At 42.1% G+C, this 26,893-nt stretch overlaps 1 protein-coding gene across 22 annotated transcripts in view; it reads right to left on the bottom strand.

The window, feature by feature from the left end:
• Positions 1-26,893, bottom strand: part of TAF1 (TATA-box binding protein associated factor 1) — a 115,244-nt gene that overhangs the window by 54,312 nt on the left and 34,039 nt on the right. For all 22 annotated transcript variants that reach the window (XR_016228195.1, XR_016228196.1, XR_011385586.1 and 19 more), the window contains 9 exons: positions 25,904-26,069; positions 22,800-23,011; positions 16,295-16,403; positions 15,978-16,076; positions 15,483-15,660; positions 10,785-10,852; positions 9,275-9,397; positions 7,116-7,208; positions 6,951-7,035 (listed from right to left, as the gene is read on the bottom strand). Coding sequence is in view for 19 of the 22 variants with exons in the window: in XM_051827188.2 (XP_051683148.1) it covers positions 6,951-7,035; positions 7,116-7,208; positions 9,275-9,397; positions 10,785-10,852; positions 15,483-15,660; positions 15,978-16,076; positions 16,295-16,403; positions 22,800-23,011; positions 25,904-26,069 (1,133 nt within the window). In the remaining 3 variants the exon portion in view is untranslated. The remainder of the gene's footprint in view (positions 1-6,950; positions 7,036-7,115; positions 7,209-9,274; positions 9,398-10,784; positions 10,853-15,482; positions 15,661-15,977; positions 16,077-16,294; positions 16,404-22,799; positions 23,012-25,903; positions 26,070-26,893) is intronic.

The following is a 26,893-nucleotide window of genomic DNA, read 5'->3' as shown; positions in this document are numbered from 1 at the left end:
AGTTGATCTTTGGTTTGAAGAACACTAGAGGAAAAACTTACTATGAAATCTTTGGGAAAAGGCATCTTATCATGACTTGTTCAGCATCACCTACTGGGATAGACTATGCAGCTCATTTCAAATTTAACTGTGCCTGGGAAGGATGGCCTCAGTATTTGGGGCCCTGCCACCCGCGTGGGAGACCTGGATGGAGTTCCAGGCTCCTGGCTTCAGTCTGACCCAGCCTGGGCTGCTTTGGCCATTTGGAGTGTGAACCATCAGATGTAGGATCACTCTCTCTCTCCATCTCTCTTTCACATACATACATAAATCAATTTTTTTTTTAAATTCCTCCTACTCTCAGTCTTCTTTGCTACGACAGAGATAGAAAACCTGGAAACAGATTTGTCCTGTAGGCAATGTTTTTATTTGGTCCACAGGGTTATAAGAACTCCAGATCTTCACTTTCTCCTGAAAAATCATGATACTGAGCAAAACGGTTCACTCATTGCCTTAGGATGAGAACGAGAACAAGTAAAGGACATGCCTCTTTATATGGACTATGTATTCTTCCAATTTACCGCAATTTCTGCCTGGCCCATACCTTATTCATTTACATTACTTGCCTGGTCCCTGTAAGGTCCCTTGAATTTGAGATCTATGTTCTTTACCTTTAGTCACATTATTTTATTTTTTCATTTTTATTTATTTGAGAAGTAGAAAGAAGGAAGCAGATAAAACATCAAGAGAGTTCTCATATATGGGTTCACTCCCTAAATGCCTACAATGGTTGGGACTGTGCTGGGGTCAAAGCCAGTAGCCAAAAATGCTACTCAGGTCTCCCATGTGGGAGGCAGAAACCCAGTTACTTCAGCTGTCAATGCTGTCTTCTGTCTGCATCAGCAGGAAGTTGGAGTCAGCAGCTAAAGTGCGGAATCTAACCTAGGCACTCCGATGTGGGACATGAGTGTCTTAACCACTTGGCTAAAAGCCTGCTCCTTTAAATCATCATTATTGACTCATTCACCAAAGTCCTATACACCTAGCACAATCTTCTTCCCTGCTCCAAACTCCTTCCATCAGAGTGAGTTACTATAATGCTCAAATATATCACTTATCCACAATCCTTGCAAATATTCACACAAATGGTTTGCACCTTCATTCCAAACATATCCACAGCTATATTCCAGAATGCCATCTTGATTGAAAACTGCTTCACCTCTTAAAGTTTCAACTCAAATATTCTTCCTATCACAGCCTTGTATGCATCCATTTTTCTTTCTCTCTGATCTCAAGTAAACTGTCAAGCCCATTAATTCCTATTTCCCAACTATTAAAGCTCTCCTGGTGTTAAGTTTCTCCCCTAATCAGCCCCCATGCTTTAGTACCCCATTACTTTAGTAGGTAATACAGACCAATATACCAAAGTAAGTGACAGGATCATTGCAATATATTTTCTTAAACTTACCTGAAGATGGGAGGGGGGAATGTCAATAATTTGTAAAGAAACTTGGGCCCCTTACACCCATGTGGGAGACCCAGAAGAAGTTTCTGGCTCCTGGCTTCAGATGGGCCTAGCTCCAGCTGTTGGGGCCATTTGGGGAGTAAACTAGTAAATGGAAGACCTCTCTCTCTCTCTCTGCCTCTTTGTAGCTCTACCTTTCAAATAAATAAATCTTTTTTTTAAAGAGAGACTACTTGGCACAAATTTTCATAATGCCTAACTTCCCACCTCCATATGGACTTCCTATCCTTAATTTTCTTCTCTTTCGTGTATACAAAGGATCCTTCTGTCCAACTGTCTTCATCCTCTCAATATAATGACTACCATATTCCTCTATCTCTTCACAGGGAAATTTCAGTCTCTACATCCCATTTATTTATTTCCCTCACCATCTGGCTTTTGATTCTACCATTTGAGTGAAATAGCTCTTAATGACCATTCTCTTTGGCATTCTCAAGAGCACTTGAACTACTGGCCATTTTCTGGCTTTTAAACTCTCCTCTCTTGGTTTCCAGAACGTTATTGTCTCCTGGTTTTTCTTATTTCATTCTGTCAACTACTCAGCATTTACCTGCTCTCATTTCATTTATTTCTATGACCTGTCTGACCTCTGTAAGATCACTTTTTTATTATTATTTACTTGAAAGTCAGAGTTACAGAGAGTGGGAGAGAAAGAGAAGGGGTTCCATCTGCTGGTTCACTCCCCATGTGGCAACAACGGCCGGATGAGAGCCAGGGCTGAGCCAGGAGCTGTATCTAGTCTCCCATGTGGGTAGCAGGAGCCCAAGAACTTGGGTCATTTTCTGCTGCTTTTCCTAGACCATTAGCAGGGTGCTGGATCAGAAGTGGAGCAGCAGAAACACAAATTGGTACCTATATGGGATGCTGGCATCACAGGCATGGCTTTACCTGCTATGCCACAATGCTGGCCCTACAACCCTCTTCTAAACATATATTAACAGTTTTCAATGATATACCTTGGATATCTTTTGACATTAGTAGACAAAAACATAAACTGTTAACTAAATTTACCATTTTGATAGCTAAGCAGTATTCCATCTTATAGATATCATAATTTAACTAATTTCTTATTGTTAGATATTCAGTTCACTCCATGTTTCTGTAATTACAAGGTTGCAAAGAACATTTATACATATGCTTTTGCAAACCTGCATGGTGTATTCTCTAACAGCGAAATTGCTTAGCCAAAGGGAATGAACACATAGTTTGTATTAATTTATGGTCCCCAAAACATGAATGCCATCCTTCACTCATACCTACAACTTCCAATCACTTAAGAAAACATCTATTCTGCCTTCTCAATATCTCTACAATCTGTCCTCATCTTTCCATTCTTATTCCTACTTATTTTAGTTTTCAGGCAATTAGTATTTTTAACTTGGAGTGCTATCAATAGCAACATATCTCCATATCTCATTCCCCTTCAATACATTTCTGATACCTTCCAGAATGATCCTACTGAAATACCTAATATATCTCTCTCCTTCTAAAGACTTGGTGTGACATACCAGGTCTTTCCACATTTGAGACCTACTTATCTTTAATGTCTCATCTCTTACTACAAAATCTAGCTCCCATTCTGCACCCTAGACAAACTTAGCTATTTGCACTTCCCTATCACTGGGGCCAGCATTGTGGCATGGCCGGTAGGGCGGTCACCTACAACGCCAGCATCCATATAAGCGCTAGTTCGAGTCCTGGCTGCTCCACTACCCATCCAGCTCTCTGCTACGGTCTGGGAAGTCAGTGGAGGATAGCCCAGGTCCTTGGGCCCCTGCATCCACATGGGAGACCCAGAGGAAGCTTCTGGCTTTGGATCGGCCTAGCTTTGGCCATTGAGGCTGTTCAGGGAGTGCAACAGCAAATGGAGAACCTCTCTCTTTCTCTCTGCCTCTCTGTAACTCTGCCTTTCAAATAAATAAATAAATCTTTAAAACAAAACAAAACAAAATCTTCTGTATTTTTCTTAAGTTTGTCCTATGTCTTAAGTCAGTCACCACCAGGACAAGCAACCTTTTGTTAAAACTTTATTTCTGTGGCTGGCACTATGGTGCAGCAGGTTAAAGCCTCGGCCTGCAGTGCTGGCATCCCATATGGGTGCCGGTTCCAGTCCCAGCTGCTCCACTTCTTATCAAGCTCCCTGCTAAAGTGCCCAAGAAAGCAGCAGAGGATGGCTCAATCCTTAGGCCCCTGCACCCACCTGGGAGACCCGGAAGAAGCTCCTGGCTCCTGGCTTTAGACTGGCTCAGCTATAGTCACTGCAGCCATCTGGGGAGTAAACCAGCAGATGGAAGACCTCTCTTTGTCTCTACCTCTCTAATTCTGTCTTTCAAATAAATCTTAAAAAAAAAAACACTGTATTTCTTTTAAAGATTTTCTTATCCACTGGTTCACTCCCCAAAAGGCTGCAGCGGCCAGGCCTTGGGCAGACTGAAACCAGGAGCCAGGAACTTTTTCCGGGTCTCCCACATGGGTGCAGGGGCCCAAGCACTTGCAACATCATCCACAGCTTTCCCAGGCACATTAGTAGTGACCTGGATCAGAAGTGGAGCAGCAATGGCCGGCGCCACGGCTCAATAGGCTAATCCTCCGCCTGCGGCACCGGCACCCCGGGGTTCTAGTCCCAGTCAGGGTACCAGATTCTGTCCTGGGTGCTCCTCTTCCAGTCCAGCTCTCTGCTGTGGCCCAGGAGTACAGTGGAAGATGGCCCAAGTGCGTGGGCCCTGCACCCACATGGGAGACCAGGAGAAGCACCTGGCTCCTGGCTTCAGATTGGCGCAGTACGCCGGCCGCAGTGGCCATTGGGGGGTGAACCAACGGAAAAGGAAGACCTTTCTCTCTGTCTCTCTCTCACTGTCCATTCTGCCTTTCAAAAAAATAAAAAAAGTGGAGCAGCTGGACTCAAATTGGTGCCCATATGGGATGCCAGCATTGCAGGCAGCAGCTTTACTGGCTATGCCACAACACCAGCCCGCATTCTTTTTTTTTTTTTTTTTTTAATCTGTGAGCCCACCAATACTTCTTTAACTATTATTTATTTGAGAGGCAGATAGAGACAAAATTTTCATCTGTTGGTTCACTCCCAAAATTCCTGCAATAGCCAAAGCTGGGCCACAGCCAGGGAAACAGGAACTCAATCCAGGTCATTCACATGGATGGCAGGGACCCAAATACTTCAGCCATCACCTGCTGTCTCCCAGGGTCTGCATTAGCAGGAAGCATGAATTTGCAACAGAGCCAGGACTCAAACCCAGGCACTCAGATAGGGGATATAAGCATACCACACAGCATCATTAACTACTAAGCCAAATGCCTGCTCCCCACCAATACTTATTACCAAAACTCCAGCTGACTAGCTTCAGGTGTTTTCAGAAAACAGTAATAGAGAAATAATTAGCCTGACAAGGGGGCATTTCTACTCTCTAATTTCTGATTAGTAATAAGAGCACAAAGGTGAAAGCAGATTCTTTCAACCCTACCCAGAAGGAAAAAATATGGAAGGCTCATCCCCTACCACTTGTCTTAATATATTCGATCTAGTCAAATACAAGGGTACTTCAAAGAATTCATGAAAAATGGAATTAAAGTTTACTTTAGTGAAAAAAAATTTAATTCATGCATACTTTTCCCACAACATGTACTTTCCATAAGACCCCTTGTATAGTTCTCTGAACTTGCCCTGTTTTTTCATTCCTCTATGATACTGAACATTTTATTCTCTGCCCATAGTGTTCATTTTCTCATGTCTTTCTGGTTGTCCCTTCCTTATCTCCTCCAACCAGTTCTATCTCTTCTACCTGACAAATTTACAGCTGTACTTCTTGAACTGCTAAACATTACAGGAAAGGGTAGGTGGGCACTGTGGCACAATGGGTTAAGTTGCTACTTGGCACTCCCGCATCCCATATCAGAGTGCCTGGCTCAAATTTTGGCTACCACACTTCCAATCCAGTTTCTCCAATACATCCTGGAAAGCTGAAGTGTGTGGGGCCCCGTCACCCCTGTGGGAGATGCAGATTAAGTTTGGGGTTCCTGGGTTTGGTCTGGCTATCCTGGGCATTTGGAGAGTGTGTGAACCAGCAGATGGAATCAATCTCTTTGTTTCTCTGCCTTTCAAGTAGATGAAAGTAAACATACATTTAAAAAGAAACATTACAGAAGAAAAGTCATACAATCATGTGGACTCGGGTGAGACCTCAGTATGCTAAGAAATCCTTTCAAATGCCCTTAGCTTCTTCTGCTACTTTGCTTAAGAAGTTACATGAGATTGATGTTTCCTGCTTCATTCCCTGTCTTTCAAAACACATTAACTGGTTAGTTTTGTTCACCAATATGCAATCCCAACTGTAATCTCAACAACTAGTTTCTTAAGCCTATCATGCAATTTCAGGCCTCTGCCTTTACATATTACCTAGGATATTTTCTCCATATTCTTTGCCTATCAAAGGCCATTGATCTTTCAGAAATCAGCAAAATTCTCTTCTAGAAAGCTTCTGCTAATTACACTTTGATTTAGGTATCCTGTCCTGTAACCCTCTGTGCATGCTTCAAGCTTAATATTTAAGTATTCCAAGCAATGACTTGAACAGCCCTTGTTTTCACTGTCGAGGAACAGTTTATTATCTTATTTTATTATTATTTTCTTTTTCTACTTAAAACCACTGGTAAAATTCTTTACTTAAAAAATTAAGTATTCCAATTTTCTATTTCTCAGACTAAACTATAATCATGATTATGTTAGACCATGTCTAATTTGCTTTTGCATTTGTAGTACTTATCAGTGTCAGTACATATAAAGGCCATCAATGTTTGCTTAACAAGTGAGTTATTCAAAACTTAACTTCATTAGCTTGATTATGAAGCCTTTTTTAATTTTCAGGTTAAAATCTTCCTTCTCCTCCTCCAGTGTACTTTGTACTTCCTTCTATTACAGTCCTGTCAAACTGCATTTGTCTCTCACCATCAACTGGATTATGATTTACTCAAGGAACAGTAACTATCTTTCTCATTAAGTAGCTAGCACAGAGCCTGGCATATGTCACAGAGCCTGCATATATACTGAGCAAACACTCCATGTGCCAAGGAGGCACATCATGGTCTATAGTCGCAATTCCCTAAACTTCATCTAAGGGTTTGGGCCCAGGTATATTTTCATATCTCTTGGTAAAGCAGTGAGGGGTTAAAGTAATATCCATTTTCTTTTTATTCACATCTCATTTTTCTAGGCTTTCCAAAATTTCTAAAGTAAGCATTTGCTACTTTCATCATTAAAAGTTTAATCGCAAACTTTATAGAACACACTAAAAATACAAGCCTCCTTTAAAAAAAAAGTCGCTTGACTAATTCACAGCTAACTATCACTGCTCAAGGCTGCTTTACACACTTTAATAATACTAATGCTGGATGGAATGATTGATGGAAAGAGAAAAAAAAAAGAAATACCCACCATTATACTTAACACTATTGGCCAGAATAAGGTTTACATCATCTAGAAAGCTCTCCCGACTCTGGTATTTGTGCTTGGAGATATTCTGTAATGAAAAGAATCAGGCACTCACATATATGCACAAAGTGCTTGATTACAAAAGGCATTTTAGATCAAATCACTCACCTTACGGATAGTTTCTAAATCCATTGGATTTACAATCACTTTATAATAATCAGGAACAAACTTCTTATTAACTGGGTGATGAAATGGCCAAGACTAGTAAAAAAAAAAAACATGAGAAATTAAATGGAAACCATTCTTCATACCACAGATTTTTAGCTTTCATTAGATCACAAATGTTCCTGACAAAAGCTATAGATTCTCTTCCCAGCAAAACACATAATCATATAAAACTTTGTATAATAAATATTAACTTTAATGGCTGCAATGGCTGAGGGATGGACCAGGCCAAAGCTAGGAACTAGTAGTTTCTTCTGGGTCTCCCTCATTGGTAGCAGGGGCACTTGGGCCATCTTCCACTGCTTTCCCAGGTGCATTAGCAGGGAGCTGGATCAGAAGTAGAGCAGCCAGGACTCTAACTGGTGCCCATTTGGATGCTGGTCCTGAAGGTAGCAGTTTAACACACTAAGCCACAATACTAGCTGCAAAATTTTGTATAAAATTTAAGGAGTTCATGGGACTTCAGTATTCCTGTGTCCTGATAGGGTAAGAAGGCCTGGTCTACACTCACAATTAAATTCTTTATTCCCTAGTCATATTCAAAAGTTTTTACAGCGTTATGTAGATAGAACACATACCTACAATGTAAAGGGGAACTCAGTTCAGAATTTCTAAGGAAGATCATTGCAAACAATGGCTTATGAAGTTGCAAGTACTCTGCCATTCAAATAATAAATAAATTTATCTTTTTTAAAAAGTTGTAAATAGCAAAACAAAAAAACAAAAACAAACAAACAAACAAAAGACAGCAGGGGCTGGCGTTGTGGTGTAGTGGGTAAAGCCACTGCCTGCAGTGCCAGCATCCTATATGGGTGTTGCTTCAAGTCCCGGCTGCTCCACTACCCATCCAGCTCTCTGCTATGACCTGGGAAAGCAGAAGATGGCTCAAGTGCTTGGGCCCCTGCACCTGTGTGGAAGACCCATCAGAAGCTCTTGGCTCCTAGCTTTGGATTGGCAAAGCTTCAGTTGCTGCAGCCATTTTGGGAGTGATAGAGAGGACCTCTCCCTCTCTCTCTGCCTCTGCTTCTCTGTAAATCTACTAGATAGATAGATAGATAGATAGAGAGGACCTCTCCCTCTCTCTCTGCCTCTGCTTCTCTGTAACTCTGCTAGATTGATAGATCTTTTTTAAAAAAGACAAAAACAACTGGGCAATTATCAAAACACTGTCTAAAGAGAGCCTTCCAGTAGTCGGCATTCTCTCTCCCAGAGGCCGTTCAGGAGCATTCAAGTATCAAATGTCTACAAGAAGCAAATACCCAAAGAAACATGGCCTCAAAAAAAAAAAATTGTTTATGGGGCCAGCGCCATGGCTCACTTGGCTAATCTTCCTTGCGGCGCCAGCACCCTGGGTTCTAGTCCTGGTTGGGGTGCCGGGTACTAGTCCCGGTTGCTCCTCTTCCAGTCCAGTTCTCTGCTGTGGCCGGGGAGGGCAGCGGAGGATGGCCCAAGTGCTTGGATCCCTGCACCTGCATGGGAGACCGGGAGGAAGCACCCAGCTCCTGGTTTTGGATCGGCACAGCGCTGGCCATGGCAGCCATTAGGGGAGTGAACCAATGTAAGGATGACCTTTCTATCTGTCTCTCTCTCTCACTAACTCTGCCTGGCAAAAAAAATTAAAAAAAAAAAAAAATTAAAAAAAACTCTTTATGTATTTGAAAGGCAGTTAGAGAGAGAGAGACAGACAGAGAGATCTTCCATCGGCTGGTTTACTCCCCAAATGGCCACTACGGCCGGGGATGGGCCAAAGCCAGGAGCCATAAGCTTCTTCCAAGTCTCCCACATTGGTGTATGGGCCCAAGCACTTGGGCCATCCTTTGCTACTTTCCCAGTCATGGTAGCAAGGAGCTGGATTGGAAGTGAAGCAGCCAACACTCGAACCGGCACTCATATGAGATGTCAGTTTCACAGGCAGCAGCTTAACCTGCTAAGCCATGGCGTCACCTCAAAGCTGGGCTTCATTAATTTGAATGATAATGTACTCACACAGCAAAAGTGTTGGAAATTAAAATTATACAGCAGTTTCAACTGACATACACATGCAAACCTTGTCCTTTTTTCCCCCTTTACTATCCTCACAATATTTAGTACAGAGCACTTACATCTGGAACTGCCATCATTTTCTGGGTGACAATGTTGTCCAGAATAAAAGAAAATGCCACTTGATCATCATCATCCAGCAAGGGGTTGATAGCTTTCTCTAAGCGAGCCAATTTGTCTTCTTTCTGAAATGAGAGAAAACAAAGCCAGGACATAGGTTTACTTGAGGTGTTATCAACATTGAAAAGTTAAGGATAATTTAAAGGTTCAGTTAGCTCTATATTAACTCTTCCCCAAAAAAGTTTAACTGTGAATTGTCTGCTATTCAATTCTAGGCAAAAAGTACACACAAGTGATAACCCAGTTAAAAGGCTCAAAAGGGATGTGTCAACTTCCTTAGGTATTCTGTATCCTATTCTCATATAATAGAATATACATAGCTAGGTGTCAGTAGTTTAGCTCTTACAACATTAAAACATCTTCACCAAGTTAGGCTTTAATATCATGTTGCTTTTGTTGTAAAATCATTATTGAAAACACTGAACATTATGACTGATTAGTGGCTTTTATATAAGGGATCTCAGCCCACTAAATTCATTTCAGATTCAGAAACAGCAAAATGTCTGTTTTGGGGCCGGCGTGGTGGCACAGCGGGTTAAAGCCCTGGCCTGAAGCGCCGGCATTCCATATGGGCGCCAGATCAAGATCCAATGCTCCACTTCTGATCCAGCTCTCTGCTATGGCCTAAGGCTTTGGGCCCCTGCACCCCCGTGGGAGACCCAGAAGAAGCTCCTGGCTTCTGAGTTCGAATCGGTGCAGCTCCAGCCATTGTGGCCAATTGGGGAGTGAACCAGTGGATGGAAGACCTCTCTCTCTCTGCCTCTCCTCTCTCTGTGTAACTCTTTCAAATAAATAAATAAATAAATCTTAAAAAAATAAAATATGTTTCCACTGCTATACATCCTCATCAGTAAGTACTATCAATCTTTTTAATTTTAGAGTTTCTAGTGGGACATAATGATAACTATTCACAATTTAATTTGCATCTCCCCAGTAATCAACCAAGTTAAGACTTCTTTTCATGTTTGCTGGCCATTTAGTTATCTTCTTTTGTGAAATGTCCACTCTATTATTAGTATCATCATCATACTTGTATATTTGTAGGCTTGTAAAGTGCCACAACTATTTTTGCTAAGATGATGAAACGTAGATAATCTTCTAAAAATTAAAACTACTCCTTGTCAAAACACTGATTAGTCTCTTAGCTACAGGTTACTTCTTGGGAAGCTACATTCCTTCACCCTTTCTGAGTTACATATGGTCTGGATTTTAATCCTCACTACTGAAATATTCATGATGTCCAAAGCAAGTCATTTTCCTCTATGGATTTATTTTAACCTACAAAAGGGATTGGCCTGCTTTTTCAAGTTCTTTATAGCCTTCATATCCTAAAGATCTTCTATCCCCACATATATTCTTCTGTTAAATTCCGCACTTCCTAAACCCTGCCACCACCATCCCATCCTCCCATCTTAAAATTCCATTGCCTTTCTCTCATTCTAAATGTCTTACCTCTTTGAGTTTTTCATCACAGAGATCCAGCATGGATTGAGAAATTTGAGTCAATGAGTGCTTTGGCCCTACAGAGGAACAGTAAGAAATGGGATCATTAAAAATGGGAAACAAGAACTGCTAATAGCTTGCTATCCTCTTAACCCATTTACTTAAGAACCTTGGGGTAGGTGTTTTATGCAGCAGTTAAGTTACCTGCATTCCAATATTAGAGTGCCTGGTTCAAGTTCTGGATACTCTGCTTCCCATCCAGCTACCTGCTTGAGTCCCTGTCACCTACACAGGATACTGGGATTGAGTTCTAGCCTCCTAACTTTGCCTTGGCCCATCCCTAGCTGTTGTAGGCATTTGGAAAGTGAATCAGAAGATGGGTACTTATTCTGTCTGTCTCTCTGTATGTGCATGTATGTATGTATGTGTGTAGGTGTGTTTACCTTTCAAATAAATAAACTTTGAAAAATACAACTATCCCTTATGAGAAACAAATTAGGGCAGTCATCAGCAGAGTATAGGAGATAGATCAGACAGTTGAGTATTTTCTGAAGGTCTTTATAGGAATTTCAGGAAAACTATAGTAGTAGTCTGAAATGTAATAGAGATTCTTTTGTAACAAAGGCTATTCTGCTTCCAATTCAGCTTTTTGCTAATGTACATCCTGTAGATAGCAGGTGAAGGCTAAAAGTACTTGGGGTCACTGCTACCAGCATGAGAGACTTGGACTGAGTTCCAGGCTCTTGAATTTGGCCCGCCCCTGCCCTGGCTGTTCCTTGCATTTGGAAAGTGTAATCAGTGGGTAGAACCCAACTACTTGAGTCATTATTGCTGCCTCCCAGGGTCTACTTAGTAGGAAGCTAGAGTCAGAAGTCAGATATACAATCCAGGTATCTTAATTGCTTAGCTGAATAAATGCCTGCCTTAGTCACAATATTTTTACTAGCCAGCAATTCCAACTATTTGCATCCAGTATCCTTTACTAGGTTACCTTCCTGTCTTTTTGTTTTGGTGTTCCCCAGAGCCTTCACCTTAGCCTTATTCTTAAGTACCAATTATTTATTTGAGCATCAATTTGTTTATTCACTCAAAAATGTTTGACTATCAATGACACATTCAATGACAGGAATATAAAGAAAAACAGGAGCCAGAACTGTGGCATAGCAGGTAAACCCGCCACCTGCAGTGCCGGCATTCCACTGGGCACAGTTCAAGTTCCATCTACTCAATTTCCAATCCACCTCCTTGCTAATGTGCCTGAGAAAGCAATGGAAGATGACTCAAGTGCGTGGGCCCCTGCACCCATGTGGGAGACCTGGAAGAAGCTTCTGGCTTTCAATCAGCCCAGCCCTGGCTGTTATGGCCATTTGGGATGTGAACCAGCGGATGGAAGATCTTTCTCTTTCCCTCTGTCTTCCCTCTCTGTAACTCTTTCAAATAATAAATAAAGAAGTCCTTAAAAACAAAAAGAAGGGGCTGGTGCTGTGGGTTAAAGCCCTGGCCTGAATTCTCTATCCTGCTTTTCAGCCAGGCAGAAATTAGGGTGCCAGTTCGAGACCCGGGTGCTCCTCTTCTGATCCAGCTCTCTGCTATGGCCAGGGAAAGCAGTGGAGGATGGCCCAAGTCCTTGGGCCCCTGCACCCGCGTGGGAGACCTGGAAGAACTTCTGGCTCCTGGTTTCAGATAGATGCAGCTCTGGCCATTGTGGCCATATGGGGAGTGAAAGAGCGGATAGAAGACCTCTCTCTCTCTGCCTCTCCTTCTATCTCTGTGTAACTCTTGACTTTCAAGTAAATAAATAAACCTTTAAAAAAACTATTTTATTTATTTCAAAGGCAGAGTGACAGAGAGAGAGGTAGACAGACAGAGAGAGAGATCTTCCATCTGCTGATTCACTCCCCAAAAGGCTAGAACAGCTGATGCTGGACCAGCTGACCGCCAGGAGCACAGAACTCTATCCAGATCTCCCACATGAGTGGTAGTGATCCAAGTACTTGGGACAGCCTCTGCTGCTTTCCCAGGTGCATTAGCAGAGAGCTGGATTGCAAATGAAGTAGTTGGGATTCAAACAGGATGCCTGTGTTGCAGGTGGTGGCTCAATCCACTAAGCCACAATATTGGTCCCATGAGGGTACTTCTAAACGCTCACAGAAAAATGGAATTAAGTGGCTGGCACTGGGGCATAGCAGATAAAGCCACTGCCTGCAGTGCTAGCATCCCATATGGGTACCAGTTCCAGTCCTGGTTGCTCTATTTTGGATCCAGCTCTCTGCTAATGCACCTGGGAAAGCAGTAGAAGTTGGCCCAAGTGCGTGAGCCCCTGCACTCATGTGGGAGACCTAGAAGAAGCTCCTGACTCCTGGCTTCAGATGGGCCCAGCTCCAGCCACTGTGGCCATCTGGGAAGTGAACCAGTGGATAGAAGACCTGTCTTTCTCTCTGCCTCTGCCTCTCTGTAACTCTGCCTTTCAAATAAACAAATAAATCTTTGGAAAAAAAGGGAATTCATTAAAAAATTTTTTAAAATGGAATCAAAAATTTTGCATTTTTAAACTAATCCATTTTTTAACAAAAAAACTTATTGCATTTATTTGAAATGTGACAGAGATGGGGTGAAACAGAGAGAAAGATATCTTCCATCACTGGTTCACTCCCCAAATGGCAACAATGGCCAAGGTATTCTAGATGCATTAGCAGGGAGCTGGATTGGAACCAAAAACAGCCAGTACTCGAACTGGTACCAGTGTCACAGGTGGTAGCTTAACTGCTGTGCCACAATACTGGTCCAAAAAATAAGTTTATTTTGTTGCAAAATTTTTTGAAATCCATGCATTTTCTCATAATATGCACTTTCCGCGAACTTTCTGAAGATACCTCATATATTTCTGGCACTCTGCTAGTCCTTGGGAAAATAAATATAAGTAAGACACAGTCTCTCTAGGAGGACACAAAGTCAGATGTATAAATAACTATGCCATAACAATAACAATTATGAAAGTTGATTTAATTTTTCTGGGGGAGGTACGGAGAATAGAAAAATGGTTATTTTGAGTAATCTGCTTAGTCTTTTTTTTGATCAGTCTTTATGAAGAAATACAAAATGTTCTGGAAATACAAGTGGAAATTTACCACTGAAGGGAAGAAAGCATTACAGAAAGAGGACAAAGACTATAAAGAGATATGATGGTGGGGCCGGCGCCATGGCTCACTTGGTTAATCCTCTGCCTGTGGCGCCAGCATCCCAAATGGGCGCCTGTTCTAGTCCCGGTTGCTCCTCTTCCAGTCCAGCTCTCTGCTGTAGCCTAGAAAAGCAGTGGAGGATGGCCCAAGTGCTTGGGCGCCTGCACCCACATGGGAGATCAGGAAGAAGCACCTGGCTTCTGGCTTCAGATCGGCATAGCTCCGGCTGTAGCGGCCATTTGGGGAGTGAACCAATGGAAGGAAGACCTTTCTCTCTGTCTCTCTCCCTCACTGTCTAACTCTATCTGTCAAATAATAATAATAAAAAAAAGAGATATGATGGCACAGGATTTAGTACACAACAGTGAAGGTGGCAAAAATCTATTTTGGGTGTGGGAGCCAGTCACTGGAGATGAGACTAAATAAATGGGTTGGGCTTGCTTGTAAAAGATTTTAAAATCTAGGTACTACTTCTATGGTACCATGTTTACAGATAGAAAAATTAAGGAGGCTATGAATTTAAACAACTTGCCCATGGTAAGTCATTTAGTAAGTGGAAGAGCCATGACTCATACTCTGTCTATATTCTGAATCCCTACACTTACATGACTGTGAACAAGGAGGCAACTGGAAACTGGCACATTTAATCCTTTATATGCGGAAGCTGAATTATTTCTGCTCTTTTAAGACCCAGAAATAGTGGCCAGCGTCGTGACAGAGTGGGTTAAGCCACTGCCTGCAATGCTGGCATCCCATATCAGAGTAGTAGTTTGAGTCTGGCTGCTCCACTTCCTTCCGATCCTGCTCCCTGCTAATGTGCCTGGGAAAGCAGTGGAAGATGGTCCAAGTGTTTGGGCTCCTGCCCCCATATGGGAGATTTGGATGACATTCCAGGCTCCTGGATTCAGCCTGAACCAGCCCTGGCTGTTGCAGCCATTTGAGGAGTGATCCAGTGGATGTAAGATCTCTCTTTCTCTATGTATCTCCCTTTCTCTCTCTGTTATTCTGCCTTTCAAAATAAACAAATCTTTAAGACTCATATTTCTTCCTCCTTATCATTCTAGCTTTGAGCAAAATGGACATAATAATAGCCCCTTTAACAAATATATAGATCAAAGATTCACACACAGCAAATCTGGTGACAAACACATACTCTGCACAGGTTCCATTTCCACTGAATGCCTCTGTCTATTTACCTAGGCTCACTTCTTCTGCTCACTACTCTTCATCCAACTATTTCAATAGATAAACTGAGAATATATTAAAGATTAAACAGTAGGAATAAAAAGAAGCAACATTTAAAGAGGGCTTCAAAAAGTTTATGGAAAATTCACATTATCTTTGAATTCCAGTTTCTACAACCTTTTTGAAGACTCCTCATATTAAATGACTGAAAATATACTCATTTCATACCCCTTAATGCACTAATACATTGCAGTTCTTTAAGTCAGCCCAATGTAGTCTGAATTAAGGACAGTAAATGATAAACATCTGAAAGGTGGTGATGACCTTCATAGATGATTCTTACCATTGTAGGTTGCACTGTTTTTCACAATGAGTTCCAAATGCTCTCTGAATTCTTCCCGAGATGGATAAAGGCGTTTACGCACATTTTCACGGAGTGTTTGTAGGTCCATTGGTCGGGTAATAATTTTGTAGTAGTCCTTCACAACCTTGGCATTGACTGGAGTGTGAAAAGGGTACGTCTGTGCAAACAAAAACCAGCACCACTCATGAGCAAAAATTTACCAGAGAAAATTCCTGAAGACTCTCTCACATCTTACCTCTCTACGTTTCTATCAACTCTCAAAGGAGTATTTCCAGGTTGGAGTAGGTCTTTTGTTCTCTACTAAACTGTTAAACAACAATAACCACCACTACCACCACCACCACCACCACCACCTACATCCCAAAGAATTAGGAGTTCCAGGTACCTTGGGTTATAAACTACTACTCCATCTGAACTAAGACAGAACAAGGGGCCTTGTCATCCTTACTGTAGCTATCCAATGCAGTGACTCACATTTGGAAGATCTCTCATGTCATTGATGATAGACTCCAAGATGGATGACAATGTCACCATAGGATCTGTCCGGCGCCGGTGGATGGACTTATGAGGTCTCTAAAGAGAAACAAGAAATCAGAATGCTTTTTTACATCCAAAACCAAACATTTTCTAAATAGACAAACATATTTTAGAAATCTTGTAAAGAACAGAACACCTAAGTTCTCTGGGGGAAGGCCAAAAGGCAGAATCAAGTCTGTCAGAGCCACATTACAGAAAGCCAGGGGAATCAATGAGAATTAACTTGATCAGAGGACAGCAATGCAGATACTCACATTCAGATAGTCACAATGAACAGTGGTTCCAACCCGCCGTTTCTTCTTGGGAGGAAGCTGCTGTTTAGGGAACTTGAGAACCAGTGACTTTCTGCGAACCTCATCCGCACTGCAATCAATAACACTTTTCTTAGCGTAGAGCAACTATTTCCAGATCCCAGAAAAAAAAAGCAACTACACTGAAAAAGCCCAAGTACCTGAGCATGAGCCCATGGTGGGGGCAAGGGAAACCGAATCAAGGCCAGATATCACCCTATAAGGTTCAGATCAGGCAAGGTCTTAGGGGATTCTCCAAATTAATAAAGAACTACCCAAGTCACAACTTTACCTTAGTTTTCTATTTGGAAGGTAAGAGAACTAGGCTAATGGAATTTTTTTTTTTTAAATTTTACTTATTTGTTTGAGAGGGAGAGAGACAGAGAAATCTTCCATCCTCTGGTTCATTCCCCAGACAGCCACAATGGCCAGGGCTGGGCCAGGTGGGAGCCAGGAGCTTTATCCAGGTCTCCTGTGTGGGCACAGGGGCCTAGGCCATCTTCTGCTGCTTTCCTAGCAACATTAGCAGGCAGCTAATGTATCTAGTGAAGTGAAGCAGCCAAAGCTTGAACTGGTGGCCCACAAGGGTGCTCCACTGCAGACAGTGGCTTAACCCACGTGCCACAGCACCAGCCTCTAAACAATTTTGAGAATTCTTCTAGCTAAACATGTATCTTAGAATTAAAGGGCCAGTCGCTTCTCATCCTTTTGGCTAAGATCAAGTGTAGAATTAAAGGGCTAGGAAACTCAACTCATTCAGAATGAAATTTAGAAATTCATTAAAAACCAGTTTGAAATAAAAACCAATCTGGGTTTCCTTCAATCATTGAAGACCATCAACTTCTTGCCTTCCACTGTAAGAGATCAAGATATTAAATTTCCTTTTCTAATGAGCTTCAAAAAACATTACTATTACAGATAACTGATCAATTAGTAAGGATGGAATAAAGAACCTAAAGCTGAATACAAATAGGAATAAATTAATCTAAATATATCAAAATTATTTTTAAATTACACACACAGAAAGAATTAATTCAAATATATTTTGGGGGCCAACATTGTGGCATAGCAGGTAAAGCTGCCGCCTGTTGCACTGGCATCAAGTATGGGTGCCAGTTTGAGTCTCGGCCGCTCCACTTCCAATCCAGCTCCCTGTTAAACCTGGGAAAGCAGGGGAGGGTGGTCTAAATACCTGGGCCCCTACACCCATGTGGGAAACCCAGGAGAAGCTCCTGGCGCCTAGCTTTGGATCAGCCCAGCTCCAGCCATTGCAGTGAAATGGCAGATACCTCTCTGCAACTCTGCCTTTCAAATAAATAAATCTTTATAAATATATACAAATAACATATGTGTGTGTGTGTATATATATATATATATATGCATAAAACAGAACATAATGTTCTGAGTACACAACTTGTGCACGTAGTCCAAGGATAACACACTAAAAAAATTCTTGAGGGATGGGCATTGTGACGCAGCAAGTTCAGCTGCCACTTGGAATGTCTGCATCCCCTATCAAAGTGTCTGGTTAAGTCTCAAGTAATGCACACTTCCCATCTTGTTCCCTGTTAATAACGCACCAAGTAGGCACTGGATAACGGCCCAGGTACCTGGTTTCCTGCCTGTCATGTGGGAGACACAGATGAAGTTCCTCGCTCCTGGCTTTGGCATTGCCTAGCCCTAGCTGTCGTAGGTATTTGGGAAATGAACCAGTAGATGGATATAGCTCTCTGTGTCATTCTTTCAAATAATTAACTAACGAAATACATAAATAAATAAAATCTTTAAAAAACAGACTTCCTTTCAAAATAAAAACCACCTTGAATCTACTTTATACATCTATTTTGGTAGTGTCATGAGTATAGCAATTATTTTTCCATTGCAATTTAAAGGTATTTTTATATTTTCGTATTTTCTTGTATATATTTTAATTAGTTTTTAAGATTCAATGTGGGGGCCGGTGCTGTGGCACAGCAAATTAACGCCCTGGCCTGAAGCACCAGCATCCTACATGGGTGTGGGTTCAAGACCCGGCTGCTCCACTTCTGATCCAGCTCTCTGCTATGGCCTGGGAAAGCAGTGGAGGATGGCCCAAATCCTTGGGCCTCTGCACCCACGTGGGAGACCCAGAAGTCCTGGCTCCTGGCTTCGGATTGGTGCAGCTCCGGCCGTTGTAGCCAATTGGGGAGTGAACCAGCAAATGGAAGACCTCTCTCTCTGTCTCTCCTCTCTCTGTGTAACGCTTTCAAATAAATAAATAAGTAAAAAAGATTGAATGTGATTTGTAAATACGATTCCAAGAACCTAATGATATTCCCTTCCTCTATCCCTCTATCCTTTTTTTTTTTTTTTTTTTTTTTTTTTAGTTTTTGAGATAAAAAGTATTTTTAAAATATTTCTTTTAAAGGCAGAAAGAATTATCTCCTTCACCATCGCCTGCTCTCTCCCAGGGTGTACATTAGCAGGAAGTTGGAATTTTGAGCATAGCCAGGACTCAAATCCAGGCACTCTGATATAGAATGAGGGTATCCCAAGCAACATCTTAACTTCTACACCAAATGCCTGTTCCTTGGTATAGCAACACTACTTTGTACTTATCATTGGACAGAGTAAATTAATTATCATATTGATGCTAGGAATTAGAAAAAAAGGATACAAATATGAAATGAAGGAGAAGAAGGAAGAAATCTGTAGATATAATTTGAAATGGAGGTTAAAAAAATGGAGGTAAAGTTGTACCTTAAAGTATGTTATTTCCTAGCTCTGTCCACAAAACAGCCTAGAAGCAATGACATCTCAGTGGCAATGAGTATATCTAATGCCTAGATTTTTGTTTCTAAATACCATACCCTGGTAAGAAGATTTGGACTCCTTGATGAAATGGTCAAGTCTAGGTATGGAACAAGAAAAGTTCAAGGACAGTCTGTAACACCTGTGTCAGAAAGCAAGAAAGTTCTCAAAGATTTATAGTTCGGGGCCAGTGCTGTGGCCTAGCAAATAAAGCCACTGCCTACAGTGCCAGCATCCTAAATGGGCACAGGTTCAAGTCCCAGCTGCTCCACTTCCGACCCAGCTCTTTGCTATGGTCTAGGAGAGCACAAGAGATGGCCCAAGTCCTTGGACCCCTGCACTGATGTGGGAGACCTGGAAGACCTGGAAGAAGCTCCTGGCTTCAGATCAGCACAGCTCCAGCCATTACGGCCATCTGGAGAGTGAACCAGTGGATGGAAGACCTCTCTTTCCCTTTCTGTCTCTCTGCAACTATGCTTTTCAAATAAATAAATTTTTAGAAAAAAGATTTGTAGGTCACCTCAAAAAAACGTAGAATCTACCTTGTAGGAATCAAATTTGGGACATTATCTTATCATCAAAATTAACAATGTTAATGAATTATATTAAATTTACAAAGGAAAGAATTTCAGAATATAGAGTAATACTTAAAAGGGAGAGGGAAAAAATTCTTATTTTATAATAAAATGCCAGCTAAAATACAACACTAGAATCAGAAAAACCACTATTTTTTAATCTCAGGGAAATAAGTGAGTCAGGCAACAATCATTAACAAACGCAAAAATTATGAAAGATTGTTAGGGAAAGGGATATACATTCACATGTTAGCAACAGAGAAAAACACAGCATTAGTTATAGGATAATCACGATAATCAAAATACTGGGAAAACTTAACATTATGTACTTCCTGATGTGGTACAACAAACTACATGATATCACTTACATATGATATTAAATGTCTTCCCCAAAACACTTTATCTGAATCTACTCAATGAGAAAACAGTAAGACAAATCCAGAATATGGGAAACTTTCATTCTGCACTGACTGCATTCTTCAAATGATTTATTGTTAGACAAAACATAAAATATGGAAAGGACAGTTCTAGATTAAGATTTGTTGTGGTGGGGCCGGTGCTGTGGCACAGTGGGTTAATGCCCTGGCCTGCAGCACCGGCATCCCATATGGGTGCCGGTTCGAAACCCGACTACTCCACTTCCCATCCAGCTCTCTGATATGGCCTGGGAAAGCAGTAGAAGATGACCCAACTCCTTGGGCCCCTGCTGCACGTGGGAGACCTGGAAGAAGCTCCTGCCTCCTGGCTTCGGATTGGCACAGCTCCAGCCATTGCGGCCAATTGGGGAGTGAACCAGTGGACCTAAGATGTCTCTCCTTCTCTGTAACTCTGCCTTTCAAATAAATAAAAATCTTGGGACCAGTGCTGTGGTGTAGCAGGTAAAGTTGCCACCTGCAGTGCCAGCATCCCATAGGGGCACGGGTTCTAGACCCAGCTGCTTCACTTCCAATCCAGCTCTCTGCTGAGGTCTGGGGAAGCAGTAGAACATGGCCCAAGTTCTTGGGCCCCTGCACCCACATGGGAGACCCAGAAGAAGCTCCTGACTCTGGCTTCAGATCAGCCCAGCTCCGGCCATTGTAGCCATTTAGGGAGTGTACCAGCAGATGGAAGATCTGTCTCTGTCTCTGCCTCTCTGTAACTCTGCCTTACAAATAAATAAATAAATCTTTTAAAAAAAGAAAATTAAAATAATGATTCAATACATTTAAATGTTTGAACTAGATCTAGATATTAGAGAATTAATCTTACTTTCCTTACATGTATTATGTGCATTACATGTTTTATATTACTATGTAATTACATGTATTTTGTATATGAAATACATGTATTACATAATACATAGTATTATGTTGTTATATCCTTATTCTTAGAGAAAATGCATACCAAAAAATTTAGGAGAGGGGACCGGTGCTGTTGCATAGCAGGTAAAGCTACTGCTTGCAGAGTTGGTATCCCACATGGGCACTGGTTCCAGTCCCTGCTGTTCCACTTCTGATCCAGCTCCCTGATAATGTGCCTGGGAAAGCAGCGGAAGATGGTCCAAGTTCGTGGGCCCCTGAACCCATGTGGGTACCAGGAGGAAGATCCTGGCTTCTGGCTTCTGGCTTCTGATAGGCCCAGCTCTGGCCATTGCAGCCATTTGGGGAGTGAACAAGCAGATGGAAGACCTTTCTCTCTCTGTCTCCCCCTCTCTCTGTAACTCTGCCTTTCAAATAAATGAATAATTCTTAAAAAAAAAAAAAGATAATGAGGAAAACAAAGCTATTAAAAAAATTTAGGAGGGAAATGTTATAGTGTTTTTAACTTCCATCTAGTCCAGCAAAAAAAAAAAGTTTAAGGTATATAAAGATAAAGCAAATGAGGCAAAATGTTAACTGGAATAGTATACAATATGTTTTTCTTTTTTTACATGTTTTCAACTTTTCTAAAGGTTTACAATTTTCAAACTAGTAAGGGAAAAAAATTTTAACCGTCTCTATTTTGTTATCTATTATAAACTCTATGAGGGCAAGGAGACATGCATAAGGATTATTTGTCTCTTCATTCTTTTGGGATGGTCCACTATCAGAACACTCTGAGATTAGGGACTTTGCAAATACTGAGTAGGCCATGAAGTAGTATAGGAAAAGTGAATTAACATCTATTGAACAACTATGTATTACAGGAACTGTACTCTTTTATAGTCTTTCTTTTATCTTTTTTTTAAAGATTTATTTATTTATTTATTTAAAAGTCAGTGTTAGAGGGAGGGAGAGACAGAGAGAGAGAGAGATCCTCCATCTGTCAGTTCACTCCCCAGATGACCACAAGAGCTGAGGCTGGACTAGGCCAGAGCCAGGAGCCAGGAGCCCAAGCACTTGGACCATCTGCTGCTGCTTCTCCCAGGCCATTAGCAGAGTTGGATTGGAAGTGGCACAGCTGGGACTCAAACTGGCATCCATATGGGATGCAGGCATCTCAGGCAAGGCTTTGTCCACAATGCTAGCTCCTTATTTCATTGTCTTAACTACTTTGTTAAGAGCACTTTTATCTCGTAACTAAGGAAACTAAGACTCAGAACAAAGTTATGTAAGGGCTGGTCTTGTGGTGCGAAGTAAGACTTCTGGCATCCCCCAACTGGAGTGCTGATTTAATTCCCAGCTGCTCTGCTTCCAAATCAGCTCTCTGCTAATGTATCTGGGAAAGCAATGGATGATGGCCCAAATACCTGGGATCCTGCCACCCACATGAGAGACTCAAAGTTCCAAGCTCCTGGCTTCAGCCTGGCCCAGCCCCAGACATTGCAACCATTCAGGCTATGAACAAGTGCATGGAAGCTCGTTCACTCTCTCAGTAAGCCAGCAGGTGGAGGACCTCTGTGTATGTCTCTCCCCCTATCTCTCTGTCATTCTGTCTTTCAAATAAACAGAACAAATCTTAAAAAAGAAAGAAAAATTAGGTAGTACATCTAAGGGCAACAGGCACAACCAGAATTATTAAGGGAAATCCATCAAAGCTTCTGTAACCTCAGTTCTACTTTGGAGAACATATCCCATCTGCCCCTGCCACCCACCAATATCACCAACCTCCAACAGCTCTCCCCTGCACCACTTCCTATTTCTCACCTCTCAATTAGCTGTTTCCCCAAGACAATCTTGGTCCCTTCAACCTTGATAAGTTCTTCATTATCATTATGAATGACTGTCTTTTCCAACTCTTCCTCCTGCTCCTCTGTCATGGCAACAGGGTTGGAAGGTGGAGCGTTTGTTTGATAATAGAGGGGGCAAAATTTGTTTGTCCTCATGTGCCCAATTGCACCACATGCACCACATTTCAGCTGCAAAAGAAAAGGTATCAACATATCAGAGGTAAGCAGTTAGCAAGGCCGGGGAGAAACAAGGAGAGCTTCAGAACTTTTGCTCAAACAGAACTGTTATGCCCCTATCAACCAGAAGCCACTGGACAAAACACATGTACAAGGAGGACACATGAAAAACAAAATGAAATCTATAGAGACTAAACGTTCCTTTGAAAATCAAGTAAGGAAGAAAAGGTATACTCCAAATCTAAGTTATAAAGCTTGGGACACTCACACCCTATCAGAATGTTTGGTTTCAGTACCAGCAATTCTGATTCCAATCCAGGTTTCTGCTAATCTGCCCAAGAGGCAGCAGATGATAGTTCAAAGTGCTTAGGTCCTTGCTACCCATATGGGAAACCTGGATGGAGTTTCTGACTCCTGGTTTTGGTCTAGTCCAGCCCTGACTGTTGAAGGCCTTTAGGGGAGTGAACCAGTGAATCGAAGATCTCTGTTTCTCCCTCTCTCTGTCACCCTGCCCTTCAGCTCTGCAACTGAGTGACTCGGGTAAACTAGACCTCCGTTTACCTGGAAAATGGGGCCAATACTATATCACATTTACCTAATATCACACATTAAGTGGGGAACATTAAAATACTGACTTCAATATATGTTAATAACAGCACTTAACATTTCCTGCATATTTTACAGTTCATAAAGTACTTCCCATCATTTACTGCAACGTTATGAGACAGGTATTTTATAGAAAGAGAAAACAGGTTGAGAGGTTAAGGTCAAAGTGCTATCAAGTAACAGAACTAGAACCTAATCTAGAGCTTCTGTTTCCAAGTTTATGGCCCTTTGCAGTGTACCACAGTTGCCTCATCTAATGATATACAATGCAGTCACAATGGACAGCACTATCTAAAAATTCAAAGTTATGCAAAAACAACCTGTGTGGTTTATTTTTGTTGCTTCTTTTAACATGTATAATTTTCTAAAAGGTGGGTGTATATGACTGGGTGTTTGATGCAATGGATAAGACACTGTTTGGGACACTCACGTCCCATGTAATAGTGCTTGGATTCAAGTCTTAGCTCTGCTTCCGATTGCAATTTCCTGCTAGTATGCACTCTGTGAAGCAACAGGTAATAGCTCAAGTAACTGAATCCCTGCCACCCTTATGGGAGACCCAGATTGAGTTCCCAGATCCTGGCTTTGACCTGGCCCAGCCCCAGCTATTATAGACATTTACAGAGTAAACTAGCAGATCTATTTCTTTGTCTACTTCTCTCTTTCTCTGTCCTTCAAATAATAAAATAAAAACACTAAAAATAGGGCCAGTGTTGTGTTGCACCAAGTTAAGCCACTCCCTGCAGCATTGGCATCCCAAATCAGAGCACAGCTTTGTGTCCTGGATGCTCCACTTGCAATCCAGCTACCTGCCAATGCACCTGGGAAAGAAACAAAAGATGGCTCAGATACTTGGACCCTTGGCCAACTTTATGGGAAACCCAGATGGAATTCCTGGCTCCTGGCTTTGGCCTGCCCCAGCCTTGGCCATTATGGCTATTTGTAGAATGAACCAGCAGATAGAAGATCTCTCTCTGCCTTTCAAATAAAAAATAGAAATATTTAAAAATATTAAAAATAAATCTTTAAAAAAAAAAAAGGTGTATGAGGGGCTGGTGCTGTGGCACAGCAGGTTACTGCCCTGGCCTGAAGCACTGGCATCCCATATAGGCACCGGTTCTAGTCCCGGCTGCTCCACTTCCCATCCAGCTCTCTGCTATGGTCTGGGAAAGCAGTGGAAGATGGGCCAAGTCCTTGGGCCCCTGCACCCCCGTGGCTTTGGTGTAGCGCTGGCAGTTGCAGCCAACTGGGGAGTGAACCAATGGACAGAAGACCTTTCTCTCTCTGTCTCTCCTCTCTTTGTAACTCTGACTTGCAAATAAAAATAAATAAATCTTAAAAAAAAAGAGAAGGTGTATGAGGGACAGGCATCGTGGTACAATGAGTTAAACAACTATTTGGGATACCCACATCCCACACTGCATTGCCTAGTTTGAGTCCCAGCTACTTTACGCTTCCAATTCAGCTTTCCACTAATGCGCCTGGGGAGGCAGCAGATGATGGTCCAACTGCCTGGGTTCCTGCCACCCATGTGGGAAAAGTAGATGCAGTTCCTGGCTCCTGGCATCGTTGTCTGGCTGTTGCAGGCATTTGGGAAATGAGCCAAAGTATGGAAGATCTCTCTTTCTATCCCTCTTTCAAATAAATAAATACGTATTTAAATAAAATAAAGGTATACACAGACACAGACACAGACACACGGGCATACATGTAAAAATATCCACCAAGGGACGGCACTATGGCACAGCAGTTAAGCCACTGCTTGTGATAGTACCATCCCTTATAACAGTGCCAGTGAGTCCCAGATGCTCAGCAAAGGATCCAACTCCCTGCTAATGAAGCTTGGAAGGCAGCAGATGATAGCCCAAGTGCTTGGGCCCCTGCTACCCATGTCAGACACCCAGAAAGAGTTCCTGGCTTCTGGTTTTGGCCTGGCCCAGATCTGGCTGTTGCAGCTATTTAGGAAGTGAACCGGCAGATGGAAGATCTGTCTCAGAGCGTCTAACTTGCAAATAAGTAATTCTTAAAAAAAAAATCCACCAAACCTATCTCAGTTCCTAGAAAATATTTCAAGCAAAGTATAAATGAAACCCAATGGGACCAATGGCACCAGACTGGGTTTGGTGTTGTTGGTACCACTCACACTAATAGTGATAACACCCAAGTAGCCAAATAAATTCAAACTAGCTTTCCATAATACTGTCCTCATTCCCACTAAGGTACAATGTCAAAAGCTATGGAAAACGTCCAATTTCTCCCTTTCCTTTGTTTGTTGTTATCATGCCACATTATACTTACTTTCAGGTCAGGACGCTCCTTCATTTTTTTGGGTTTCTTCTCAGGAGGACCCTTAAGTTTCTCCTTCTCCTGGTTCCTCTTAAGCCGTCTCAGTTGCTCTTGAATCCTTCGCCGTTCTTTTCGCATCTCTTCTCGATGCTGTTCGTCAAAAAGGGCAAATTTTCGACTGAATAATGGGGGGAAAGAAATCATAGCACCATAAGCAATCTTAGACCAAAAAAAGTTTTCATGACAGCTAAAATCTCAGAACTAAAAATCATCCATTCAGGCAGAAACAAAAGGAGCTACCAGCCATTCCCACCTCCCCAATCTGTCCTCTATTTGCAGAGAGGCGCCTCTCAGAGTAAGTCCTGAATAATCTTTAAGATTTTTGCAAACCAGGGGTGGCACTATGGTGCAGTGGGTAAAGCCAGGGCCTTTGATGTGGCATTTCAGACAGGCACCAGTTTGAGTACCAGCTACTCCATTTCTGATCTAGCTCCCTGCTAACGTGCCTAGGAAAGCAGCAGATGATAGCCCAAGTGCTTGGGGCCCTGCCACCCATATGGGAGATCCAAAGAAGCTCCTGGCTCCTAGCTTCAGCCCAGCCCTGCCCTGGTCATTGCAGCCATTTGGGAAGTGAAATAGTGGATTGAAGATTTTTCCCTCTCTCTGTAACTCTTTCAAATAAAATAAGCCAAAGGAAAGTTAGTTCCCAGTTATCACAAACATCCAGGAACAACTGTGCCAAATACTACAACCCAAGTAACCCTCCCTGACCCCATCCCTCACATTATTACTTTTTAAAGATTTATTTATGAGGCCAGTGCTCTGGTGTAGCAGGTAAAGCCACCGCTTGCAGTGCTGGCATCCCACATGGGTGCCAGTTTGAGACCTGGCTGCTTCACTTCGATCCAACTCTCTGCTATGGCCTGGGAAAGCAGTAGAAGTGGCCCAAGTCCTTGGGCCCCTGTACCCCTGTGGGAGACCCAAAAGAAGCTCCTGGTTCCT

The sequence above is a fragment of the Oryctolagus cuniculus genome, chromosome X, assembly GCF_051225735.1.
Source record: "Oryctolagus cuniculus isolate XC-2025 breed Fujian yellow rabbit chromosome X, ASM5122573v1, whole genome shotgun sequence".
Taxonomy (NCBI): domain Eukaryota; kingdom Metazoa; phylum Chordata; class Mammalia; order Lagomorpha; family Leporidae; genus Oryctolagus; species Oryctolagus cuniculus.
The sequence above is the reverse complement of the archived record's forward strand: the minus strand, read 5'-3'. Positions and strand labels throughout refer to the sequence as shown.